We start from the raw sequence: 12,735 nt of genomic DNA, 5'->3' as shown, positions 1-12,735 counted from the left end.
CTTAAAAAATAAGTAATACAATGAGTAATACATTTTTTAAATTAATGAGCAATCAAAATGACTGCTTCCTGTTGTTAAAAACCATTGGATGCTGTTTATCATAGAGCTCTACGCTTTATCATGGGTGACCGATAAAACTACCATACTGTGTTACCTCATCACTCCTAATTTACAGAAATACATTACTCATTCACAGGAATGGCTAACTCTTGAAATTCCTAGTCGTAGAACAGCCTTAAGTTCTTATGAGCCACATACTTGAACAAATTTCAGAATACCTTACAATTGGTTGCACTAGTGTTTAAAAAAATAAATATATATAAATATATATATATCATTTGTATTTTTCCTTATTATTTACATTGTATTTTCTGCATTATGAAGCAGGGCTCTCTCGAAAAGAGACCTTGGTCGCAATGGAATATCCCTGATTTAAATAAAGGTCAAATAAATAAATGTTACGATGCTCCCACCAGCTCTCTGTAGTCAACTGCCAATGCCAGAAAACCACCAGCTGCTATGGTTTAGGGGGGAACCTCATTTCAGGTCTCAGATTAGGTAAAGTCACTGTGCAAAGCTCGGCTAGCTATGACTAGCTGAACTATGCTATATGAGACAAGCACTCTGGCATATACACTACATGACCAAGAGTATGTGGACACCTGCTCGTTGAACATCTCATTCCAAAATCATGGGCATTCAAATGGAGTTGGTCCCCCCCTTTGCTGCTATAAATGCATCCACTATTCTGGGAAGGCTTTCCACTTGATGTTGGAACATTGCTGCGTGGACTTGCTTCCATTCAGCCATGAGCATTGGTGAGGTCAGGCACTGATGTTGTGCAATTAGGCCTGGCTCGCAGTCGGCGTTCCAATTCATTCCATAGGTGTTTGATGGGGTTGAGGTCAGGGCTTTGCAGGCCAGTCAAGTTCTTCCACACTGATCTCGACAAACCATTTCTGTATGGACCTCGCTTTGTGCTCGGGGGCATTGACATGCTAAACAGGAAGGGCCTTCCCCAAACTGTTGCCATAAAGTTGGAAGCACATAATCATCTAGAATGTCATTGTATGCTGTAGCGTTAATATTTCCCTTCACTGGAACTAAGAGGCCTAGCCTGAACCATGAAAAGCAGTTCCAGACCATTATTCCTCCTCCACCAAACTTTACAGTTGGCACTTTAAGGTTTGGAAGCTCCCGACGAACAGTTATTGCGCTGGCATTGCTTCCGAAGGCAGTATGGAACTCAGTAGTTAGTGTTGCAACCGAGGACAGACTATTGTTAGTTGCTACGCACTTCAGCACTCGGTGGTCCCATTAGGTAAGCTTGGGTGTCCACTTCCTTTTGTATATATAGTGTATGTAAATGTTTGTAAGTCCATACTGGTCAACATGACCTTGAAGAGAGGTTGAGGGCTACTGGCCACCCATCTTAAGGTCAGTGCTGGAGGTGCCGAATAGAGACAGCCGTTTTATAAATTTATAAATTCCAATAAAATAATTTTAAAAAGCAGAACGCTCACTCAAAGTTAACAATGAACTGCACAAGATCAAATCTGTCTCGACTAATGCAATATGTATCACATTAAGTATGGAGAAAACAACAATGTTGGCCAATGTTGGATTTTTGAGATTGGTTAGTTTTTTTATTGTTTTTATTTAATTGAAATGTTTTATATATAATCACAGTTTTTGTTTTCTGAATCTCTGAGCAATTGTATATGTATAAAATAATTTTCCAAATGTTTTGAGCTCAGTATTTAGTATCATTTATTGTATACAGTCATTTTGGCTCATCTCTATCAAGGGTGCCAATCATTTTGGAGGTGACTGTAGGTTGTACGCCATTTGGTCTGCCTACTTGTAGTCCCAAAACTGAAATAGAGCAGAGACTCAAAGTAGGACAATGCAGATAAGTGGGCCTAGTTTATCTTCAACTCATCTCTGCGAACTGTGGACCAGAACACAGAGGGAGAAAAACAAACCTTTATGTCCATCGATTGTTCCTGGCTACATACGAAAGCACAAGCTTGATGAACACCTTGGGAGAATTGTGAATGAATGAAAGTTGTGCATTGGGGACATTTGCTCGAATTTGGAAGGCTCCATCTGCCTTGCAGGGCTGGTGTCCATTAATTACAGTGGGCTCCAAAAGTATTGGGACAGTGACTGTTGTCATTTTGGCTCTGTACTCCAGCACTTTGGATTTCAAATGATACTATTCATTTGAAGGTATTTTCGGGTGAACTTAAAGCACTTTTTGTACATAGTTTAGAAATTACATCACTTTTTTGTACATAGTCCCCCCATTTTAGAGGACCAAAAGTATAGGGACAAATTCACTTGTGTAGTAAAGTAGTCAAAAGTTATGTATTTGGTTCCATATTCCTAGTATGCAATGATTACATCGAGCTTGTTACTAGCACGCAATGATTACATCATGCATCATCAAACTTGTTGAATGCATTGGCTGTCTGTAGAGTCCCAAGCATGATGTAATCATCGCATGCTAGGAATATGGGAATAAATACTAAACTTTTGACTACTCTAATACACATATAAGTGAATTTGTCCCAATACCTTTGGTTCCCTAAAATGGGGGGCTATGTACAAAAAAGTGATGTAATTTCTAAACGGTTCACACAATATGAATAAAAAATACCATACAATTAAAGGACAAATCCACGGAGAATTCCTTTAATTTACAATAATATTTGTGAAGAAATATTTAATTTTGATATTATAATAAGGTTGGTAGCAATATGGAAAATCGTAGTTGAAATTTGATGCACGTCAAGTCGACTGCAAAAGCTACAATGGGCTGGCTAGCTAGCTAGTAAACGTGGCTACAAACAATAGTAACAAAGCTAGTAGGCTGTAAAATCGTCTCAACAAACTACACTATAAATTTAATAGTCAACAATCTCTCCATGTTCAACATGCATATCGATGTGCCTCACAGAGTGGAGTCTAACATTCGTAAAGGCAGATATGCTTTTGAGGAGATTATTGGACAGGACGTGAATGGGAGTCTTCTGAAATGGGAGTTAGCAAGTTAATTATCTGTAGCATCGTATAGCTTTGGAATCGTGACATTACGTACTATCAAGGAAAATAGGCACATTTCTCGACACAAACTCAGCAAAAAAAGAAACGTCCCTTTTTCAGGGCCCTGTCTTTTAAAGATAATTCGTAAAAATCCAAATAACTTCACAAGATATTCATTGTAAAGGGTTTAAACACTGTTTCCCATGCTTGTTCAATGAACCATAATCAATTAATGAACATGAACCTGTGGAATGTTCGTAAAGACACCTACAGCTTACAGATGGTAGGCAATTAAGGTCACAGTTATGAACACTTAGGACACTAAAGAAGCCTTTCTACTGACTCTGATAAACACCAAAAGAAAGATGCCCAGGGTCCCTGCTCATCTGAGTGAACGTGCCTTAGGCATGCTGCAAGGAGGCATGAGGACTGCAGATGTGGCCAGGGCAATAAATTGCAATGTCCGTACTCTGAGACCCCTAAGAATGCGCTACAGGGATACAGGACGGACAGCTGATCATCCTCACAGTGGCAGACCACTTGTAACAACACCTGCACAGGATCGGTACATCCAGACATCACACCTGTGGGACAGGTACAGCATGGCAACAACAATTGACTGAGTTACACCAGGAACGCACAATTCCTCCATCAGTGCTCAGACTGTCTGCAATAGGCTGAGAGAGGCTGGACTGAGGGCTTGTAGGCCTGTTGTAAGGCAGGTCCTCACCAGACATCACCGGCAACAAACCCACCGTCGCTGGACCAGACAGGACTGGCAAAAAGTGCTCTTCCCTGACGAGTCGCGGTTTTGTCTCACCAGGGCTGATGGTCGGATTCTCATTTATCGTAGAAGGAATGAGCGTTACACCGAGTTCTGTACTCTGGAGCGGGATCAATTTGGAGGTGGAGGGTCCGTCATGGTCTGAGGCGGTGTGTCACAGCATCATCGGACTGAGCCTGTTGTCATTGCAGGCAATCTCAACGCTGTGCGTTACAGGGAAGACATCCTCATGTGGTACCCTTCCTGCATACTCATCCTGACATGACCCTCCAGCATGCCACCAGCCATACTGCTCATTCTGTGCTTGATTTCCTGCAAGGCATGAATGTCAGTGTTCTGCCATGGCCAGCAAAGTGCTGGAGTACAGAGCCTAAACAACAACAAAATTGTCACTGGCCCAATACTTTTGAAGCTCACTGTAATTAATGGACTTCAGTCCTGCAAGGCAGATGTAGCCTGCCAAATTCGAGCAATGTCCCCAATGCACAACTTGAACATTCTTTCACTAATCTCCCAAGGTTTTAATCAAGCTTGTGCTTTCGTATGTTGCCAGGCAGAATCTATGGCCATAAAGGTTAGTTTTCTTCCTCTGTGTTCTGGGCCACAGTTCTCAGAGATGAGTTGATGATAAACTAGGCCCCCATATCTGCACTGTCCTACTTTGAGTCCCTGCTCTGTTTCAGTTTGGACTATTCATATATCCACTATAGTAGATCTACTCTGTTTCTTGTGTCAAGTTGTGTGAGTGTGTTTGCGCTCATATTTTTTATGTTTATGTTGTGTGTTTTTGTGTCTGTGCACACATGCCTGTTTAGGTCCGTGTGAATTGTGTGTAAATTAGGTAATTTACTCTCAGGGCCTTGAATGTGGTTGACAAATCTGTTGTTGAAATGCTAAATGTGTTTCTGCTTTCAAGAGGAAGTCCCTGTCGTGATGGCTGCAATGGCATGTGAAATGTGTTATTCCCATGGTTCTCATTCAGAATATATAATTCCCACATTGTGTTATGAGCATTTTATTCCAACAATTCCCACTAATTTCATGCTTTATGTTACTTTCATCATTCTACCTACCCTGTTATTGTTGAGGATGTTCTCCGCTTAAGTAGGCCACATGATTTATTGGGGTCATGATGATTTAAAACAATATGCTTCCATGACTGTGTTTTAATTCTCAACTCCTCTGTGCTCCCGGTCTCTTGCATGGACTTAACAATGGTGGAAAGTCAGTCCAGCCGATGCTGACACCAATCATTTGAGATTGTACAAGTGCACCCTTCTGGAAAAGGGTGAAGCATTTGGACGCAGCCCTAGTGGAAGACTCTAACCGACCAAACACATACTCTCTTCTCCTCTTTTTAGGAACAAGAGGAGAACAAAGGTGCAACCAGCTGGCCAGAGTATTACATTGACCAGCTCAATTCCATGGCTGCCGTAAGTAATGACTCCTTGCCATTCTTTACTCTAGGTCTCTTGACTATGATTTTGTATCCATCTCTATCATTGACACTTCCAAAGTGAGTGTAGAGTCTACTGTGGTACTGAATTTCACTTTCACGCTCCTTAAACAGATCTGGAAGAGACTTGACTGTCAATATAAACATTTTAACTTTATCAGTTACATGCTTGATATCAGTGATCCTAAAACCTGATATGCAGTATGCAGGTTTATGTCCCAGCTTAGTGGCATCACACCTGATTCTACTGAGCTGGGACTAAAGCGTTGAATACACTGCGACGATGAATGGCTGAAAGCTACGGGTGGCCGTCCTATTTGCTGTCGCTGCGGTGTGTTATAGGGACCACCCGGTTGCACTCGGCCGTCCATGGTTCTGGTGTGTGTTTCCCATAAAATGTGCATTACTGTGGCTCTCCAAGAGCAGGATGGAGGATCACTGTGTCTATATCAACTTTTGCACTGATTTGAGATTATCCTTGATTGAAACCTGATCAGGTAATAAAAAGCATGTGCAGTAACTTAAATGATTCCTAAATTCTCAATAAAAGAGATTGTGCTGTACTCTAACCTCAAAACAAATGCAAACAGTTATAATTACATTGGTAATCTGTAGCTCCTCAGATCAAAACTAAATCAGATTAATTCTGCATTCATGTTAGATTCAAATGTAACCGCAATTGTCAGCATTTTAACTCCTGGCACGTGCTATGTTGATATGTTTTTGGTAATACTATTGCAGTTTTGGCAGGTGCAAGAGGTTCTGGGTAAGTTCCAAAGAAAGACAGGCAATATCTAGCACAGACATGCCTCAGGCCTAGACACATCCAGCCGACTCAACTATCTAGAACTGTTCCAGTTGTATTCAAACAGCCGAGCAAAAACCTGGCACAGATTCGAGACCTTTCTCCTTTATCTGAATGGTACGTTCTCCACTACACTTCATTTATAATAAAAGCCACTGAACACAGAAATTGCTGGCACATGCTGGGATGCTTGTTATCGGATCCAAACATGGAGTCCCTTTCAGGTGCTTGTTCCCCAGCTGTTCCATACGCTTGATAAGCAGCACAGGTTTTTAGCTGCTCATGTGCCAAAAGCCTAAAGACATTTTAAAGCAATTTGTTCAAGCAAAATATTACTTTCCAGTCAGAAATTGTATCTTTTAAAGCCACAGTCTGTAAGATTTCCAGTAATTAAATACAGAAATTATACACATTGATTTTGAATATGACTTACAGTACAAATACCTTCATCAGTTTAGTACAACTTTCCTACCTTTTTATGTAACCAAATAACGAAAAGACCTGTTACTTCACGTTTTACTTCATGTTTTTGTTGTATTTATGTATGAATCGAATCATGCTTAAACTGTAATGTTGCTCTCACAGGATGTCATGCTTCGAGCACCACAGATAATCTGTATCATGCAATTATCACGGGATGCATTTGCTCTATTGTCTCGTTCCTATTGGTGCAATTCACAGTTAGTGTGGCTTGAAAATACAGCACCTGGCTCAAGGAGTAGTCTAACCAATTCACAGCATTTGACATGTTCTAACAGCTTTGGTGACGCTATATTTATGTTGCACAGAGGAAGACACTCCTTGCCCTGGAGAAGGAAGATGAGGAGGAGAGGAACAAAACGATAGAGAGCCTGAAGACTGCTTTGCGGACGCAACCCATGAGGTGCCCTGGCTCTCACTTCCATACACTTCACTGTACGGTGCATACACTCGCTAAAGAAACTCATTTAAATAGACTTATATACACACACCCTCTTCAAAAATGACCTGTAGCTACCAATAAACACAGGAGGGAACAGGATTGTTTTCTGAAATGAATTTCATTATACAAACGCTCACAGGCACACACACACACACACACACACCCTTCTCTCTATTTCCATGCACTCTTCCTTCATTTGTTTTGTACTCTCATAGAATATACTCATAGCACACCAGCGCTTTGAATTACAACAACTGAAATAACAGGGCCCTACAGGGAGTAATTGCCATTGGAGTTACAGACCTATAGAAGTGTATATGCAGACCAGAATGAACAACAACGGCCCAGTAATTCATCACTGTACTGGAGATGGCTAGGCTGGAACACCACTCTTGGATATTGTCACACATGTCATAAATGATATGGTCCCTCTGCTGCGCTAGTTACAGTACCAATGCTATGTGGAGCAGTTATGTAACTGCTCTTAATAAAAGTAGGCTTTATTATTCTAACGCTTCAGGCAGTCCTTCCCAGAACACCTAATCTTTCATTCAAATCACCTATTATGTCGTTAATCATACTTACTGCTGTGGGGCAGTAACCTGGGTAGCGTTCATTGCAACGTAAAATGTATTGAAATGGAAAATGAAGATGAGTGTTTCTTATTGGCCAAGTCCAGGTAGACCCCTCCCTGTTTGTCTGTTTCTTCCGTTTGGTGCCTAATGAACACGACCCAGATTGATCTGCTGATTGAACTAATGGCGTCCCTCTGGCTGCATTGTGTGTGGCATGTTTTTTTTGTCTCTTTCACATTAGTGTGTGTTGCACCATTTAATGACCCCGTGCGACCTGAAGATCAGGTGTCCAAATTTCACCCCCAGGGGTTATGGTGGCACTTGGCCACTGACTGGCCTTTTATTTTTTCAGGTCTTTGTTTTTTAACAACTTTGATAACACACTCACAGAGGTTGACCATTTTCTCAGCATGTTAGACCTAATTACTATTTTGGGTATTTCCAGTGCGTAGGATTGTAGTCTTTATACCCTATTTCAAGTGGAAGTAATGACAATTACTACATGAGATTCCATAGACTAGCCTCTTTCCTCCAACTGGCATTTGCACTTTTAACTTAGTTTTTTTATTGATATCCCGTTTCCACTTGACCTTCCTCAGGTTTGTGACTAGGTTCATTGACCTAGATGGCCTGACCTGTATCCTCAACTTCCTGAAGACCATGGACTATGAGACGACCGAGTCGCAGATCCACACCTCGCTCATCGGCTGCATCAAGGCCCTAATGAACAACTCCCAGGGGCGCGCCCACGTGCTCTCGCACTCGGAAAGCATCAACATCATCGCCCAGAGTTTGGCCACCGAGAACGTCAAGACCAAGGTGGCGGTGCTGGAGATCATGGGCGCTGTGTGCCTTGTGCCTGGCGGGCATCGGAAGATCCTGGAGGCCATGCTGCACTACCAGCGCTTCGCCTGTGAGAGAACGCGCTTCCAGGTGGGCAAGGGGAGGGTTATTAATTAATATTTCAGTCACCGTTAGCAATCTATCCCCTTAGTTGTATTGGATAAACATTCAGTACCATTTAATATTGTAACATTTTGACTTTTGGCTGGGTTATATTCACTGAGTGTACAAAACATCCAGGTGAAAGCTATGATTCCTTATTGATGTAATTTGTTAAATACACTTTAATCAGTGTAGATGAAGGGGAGGTGACAGGTTAAAGAAGGATCTTTAAGCCTGGGGACATTTGAGACATGGATTGTGTATGTGTGCCACTCAGACGGTGAATGGGCAAGACGAAAGATTTAAGTGCCTTTGAACGGGGTATGGTAGTAGGTGCCAGGCGCACCAGTTTGTGTCAAGAACTGCAATGCTGCTGGGTTTTTCACACTCAACAGTCTCCCTAGTGTATCAAAAATGGTCCTCCACCCAAACGACAACCAACCAACTTGACACTACTATAGGATACATTAGAGTCAACATGGTCCAGCATCCCTGTAGAACACTTCAGACACCTTGTAGAGTCCATGCCCTGGTGAATTGAGGCTTTTCTGAGTGCAAAAGGGGGTGCAACTCTATATTAGGAAGGTGTTCCTAATGTTTTGAACACTCAGTGTATAGTTGACACCCAATTATAGGTATTAATTTCAGAGCTTGAATAATGAATAATGTAATATTTCCTTTAAACGTCCGCCCTTTATTCAAATAACATGATTGGCTGGCCATTTGCAACAGTAAACGCTTTACATTGGCTAAATTGTTTTGGCTCCAATGGTTTGTGCAACTTTGTGTCTGCAATATAAATTGTCTCTACAATATGATGGCTCTCTGAACGACGAGCCATATCTGTGGTCATCTCCTCTCCTTCACCACCCAGACCCTGCTGAACGATCTGGACCGGAGTACGGGTCGGTACCGGGATGAGGTCAACCTGAAGACAGCCATCATGTCATTTATCAATGCTGTCCTCAGCCAAGGTGCTGGAGAGGTAAAATTAGCCGTCAACATCTGCATTGCTTGTCTCCTAACTCCACACTTGCACCATACTTCGATTCGATTTTCTCTTCAATCGAACTTGTGCTGCACCTCAATCTGACTTAACTTTATTGTCACCTACTTTTGGTCCTCCATCTTGTTATGTTCCCAGGCCAGTTTAGAGTTCCGCATCCACCTCCGTTACGAGTTCCTGATGCTCGGAATTCAGCCAGTCATTGATAAACTTCGCTCCCATGACAACTCCACGTTAGACCGGTGAGTTGGAGCCCAGTTCCCGTTAACTTGAATTGTGACACAAGTCCCTTTTTTTTCTCTTGATGCATGCCCCTATTCATTTGACTTAATCTCCCCCAGGCATTTGGATTACTTTGAAATGCTGCGCAACGAGGACGAGTTAACTATGTCGCGACGTTTTGAGTCGGTAAGTAAAAACTTCTTGTTTCCTTCCTGAATTCCATTGTCGGTTGTGCATGATAAGGACTGTGACTTGTCAACGTGTTCTCTGTTCCCAGGTGCACATAGACACTAAAAGTGCTTCCCAGGTATTTGACCTCATCCGGAAGAAGATGAACCACACTGACGCATACCCTCACTTTATCTCCGTCCTGCACCACTGTCTCCTCATGCCTCGTAAGTGCTCCCTGCCGCATTCCTGACCTGCTGCTAATGTTGACCCTGGTCAGTAAGAATTTAGCGCTGTGACTTTGGTAGTTGCCCAGAATATTGTGTTTCCCTATTCCTGTCAGTGGAGGCTGCTGAGGGGAGGATGCCTCATAATAATGGCTGGAATGGAGCGAATGAAATGGCATCAAACACATGGAAACCATATGTTTGATGTATTTTCTACCATTCCACGTGTTCTGCTCCGGGCCATTACCACGAGCCCGTCCTCCCCAATTAAGGTGCCAGCCAACCTCTCATGATTCCAGTAGAGCTGACCTGCTGTCCTCTTCCTGCTAGCTGTGCGGGTGCACGCGTGTGTGGGGTTGCACGCGTGTGTGGGGTTGCACGCGTGTGTGGGGTTGCACGCGTGTGTGGGGTTGCACGCGTGTGTGGGGTTGCAGGCGTGTGTGGGGTTGCAGGCGTGTGTGGGGTTGCAGGCGTGTGGGGGTGGAGGCGTGTGGGTGTGCACTTTGAATGAATTTTTATGTATGTATGACGATTTATCGTATGTATGACGATTTGTCAGCAAACCAAGATGGCATCTTGCCCTCTCGCCACACTATGTACAGTGCCTTGCGAAAGTATTCGGCCTCCTTGAACTTTGCGACCTTTTGCCACATTTCAGGCTTCATACATAAAGATATAAAACTATTTTTTTGTGAAGAATCAACAAGTGGGACACAATCATGAAGTGGAACGACATTTTTTGGATATTTCAAACAAATCAAAAACTGAAAAATTGGGCGTGCAAAATTATTCAGCCCCTTTACTTTCAGTGCAGCAAACTCTCTCCAGAAGTTCAGTGAGGATCTCTGAATGATCCAATGTTGACCTAAATGACTAATGATGATAAATACAATCCACCTGTGTGTAATCAAGTCTCCGTATAAATGCACCTGCACTGTGATAGTCTCAGAGGTCCGTTAAAAGCGCAGAGAGCATCATGAAGAACAAGGAACACACCAGGCAGGTCCGAGATAAGTTTAAAGCCGGATTTGGATACAAAAAGATTTCCCAAGCTTTAAACATCCCAAGGAGCACTGTGCAAGCGATAATATTGAAATGGAAGGAGTATCAGACCACTGCAAATCTACCAAGACCTGGCCGTCCCTCTAAACTTTCAGCTCATACAAGGAGAAGACTGATCAGAGATGCAGCCAAGAGGCCCATGATCACTCTGGATGAACTGCAGAGATCTACAGCTGAGGTGGGAGACTCTGTCCATAGGACAACAATCAGTCGTATATTGCACAAATCTGGCCTTTATGGAAGTGGCAAGAAGAAAGACATTTCTTAAAGATATCCATAAAAAGTGTCGTTTAAAGTTTGCCACAAGCCACCTGGGAGACACACCAAACATGTGGAAGAAGGTGCTTTGGTCAGATGAAACCAAAATTGAACTTTTTGGCAACAATGCAAAACGTTATGTTTGGCGTAAAAGCAACACAGCTCATCACCCTGACCACCCCATCCCCACTGTCAAACATGGTGGTGGCAGCATCATGGTATGGGCCTGCTTTTCTTCAGCAGGGACAGGGAAGATGGTTAAAATTGATGGGAAGATGGATGGAGCCAAATACAGGACCATTCTGGAAGAGAACCTGATGGAGTCTGCAAAAGACCTGAGACTGGGACGGAGATTTGTCTTCCAACAAGACAATGATCCAAAACATAAAGCAAAATCTACAATGGAATGGTTCAAAAATAAACATATCCAGGTGTTAGAATGGCCAAGTCAAAGTCCAGACCTGAATCCAATCGAGAATCTGTGGAAAGAACTGAAAACTGCTGTTCACAAATGCTCTCCATCCAACCTCACTGAGCTCGAGCTGTTTTGCAAGGAGGAATGGGAAAAAAATTCAGTCTCTCGGTGTGCAAAACTGATAGAGACATACCCCAAGCGACTTACAGCTGTAATCGCAGCAAAAGGTGGCGCTACAAAGTATTAACTTAAGGGGGCTGAATAATTTTGCACGCCCAATTTTTCAGTTTTTGATTTGTTAAAAAAGTTTGAAATATCCAATAAATGTCGTTCCACTTCATGATTGTGTCCCACTTGTTGTTGATTCTTCACAAAACAATACAGTTTTATATCTTTATGTTTGAAGCCTGAAATGTGGCAAAAGGTCGCAAAGTTCAAGGGGGCCGAATACTTTCGCAAGGCACTGTATAAATCAATTGTGGAAACGTCTTTCTGTCCTTAGTTAAATATCTACTTGTGCAGAGAGGCCTCTTCTACTCGACGACATCTCTGTATCGGCTGTATTTGATGATCTCACTGCCCCCCCCCCCCCCCGCAGATAAAAGGAGTGGGAACACGGTGCAGTATTGGCTGCTGCTGGACCGCATCGTCCAGCAGATGGTCCTGCAGAACGACAAAGGCCACGACCCCGACGTCACGCCACTTGAGAACTTCAATGTTAAGAACGTGGTGCGGATGTGAGTGCGCTCTATGTAACCCCTTAAGATGACGAGGGAGAGAGGGAGCACGCCCTGCTTGAGCGCAACTGACTGGGATGATATAGGCCTAGGAAAGACATGAAA

The 12,735-nt window shown here is 42.8% G+C and overlaps 1 protein-coding gene across 4 annotated transcripts in view; it reads left to right on the top strand.

The window, feature by feature from the left end:
• Nucleotides 1–12,735, top strand: part of LOC135505867 (disheveled-associated activator of morphogenesis 1-like) — a 122,051-nt gene that overhangs the window by 82,985 nt on the left and 26,331 nt on the right. For all 4 annotated transcript variants that reach the window (XM_064925067.1, XM_064925064.1, XM_064925066.1 and 1 more), the window contains exons 4-11: nucleotides 5,194–5,265; nucleotides 6,882–6,976; nucleotides 8,190–8,523; nucleotides 9,410–9,520; nucleotides 9,680–9,783; nucleotides 9,883–9,949; nucleotides 10,041–10,158; nucleotides 12,492–12,630. In XM_064925067.1, coding sequence (XP_064781139.1) covers nucleotides 5,194–5,265; nucleotides 6,882–6,976; nucleotides 8,190–8,523; nucleotides 9,410–9,520; nucleotides 9,680–9,783; nucleotides 9,883–9,949; nucleotides 10,041–10,158; nucleotides 12,492–12,630 — 1,040 coding nt within the window. The remainder of the gene's footprint in view (nucleotides 1–5,193; nucleotides 5,266–6,881; nucleotides 6,977–8,189; nucleotides 8,524–9,409; nucleotides 9,521–9,679; nucleotides 9,784–9,882; nucleotides 9,950–10,040; nucleotides 10,159–12,491; nucleotides 12,631–12,735) is intronic.

Source organism: Oncorhynchus masou, chromosome 19 (genome assembly GCF_036934945.1).
Source record: "Oncorhynchus masou masou isolate Uvic2021 chromosome 19, UVic_Omas_1.1, whole genome shotgun sequence".
NCBI classification, from domain to species: domain Eukaryota; kingdom Metazoa; phylum Chordata; class Actinopteri; order Salmoniformes; family Salmonidae; genus Oncorhynchus; species Oncorhynchus masou.
The sequence above is the reverse complement of the archived record's forward strand: the minus strand, read 5'-3'. Positions and strand labels throughout refer to the sequence as shown.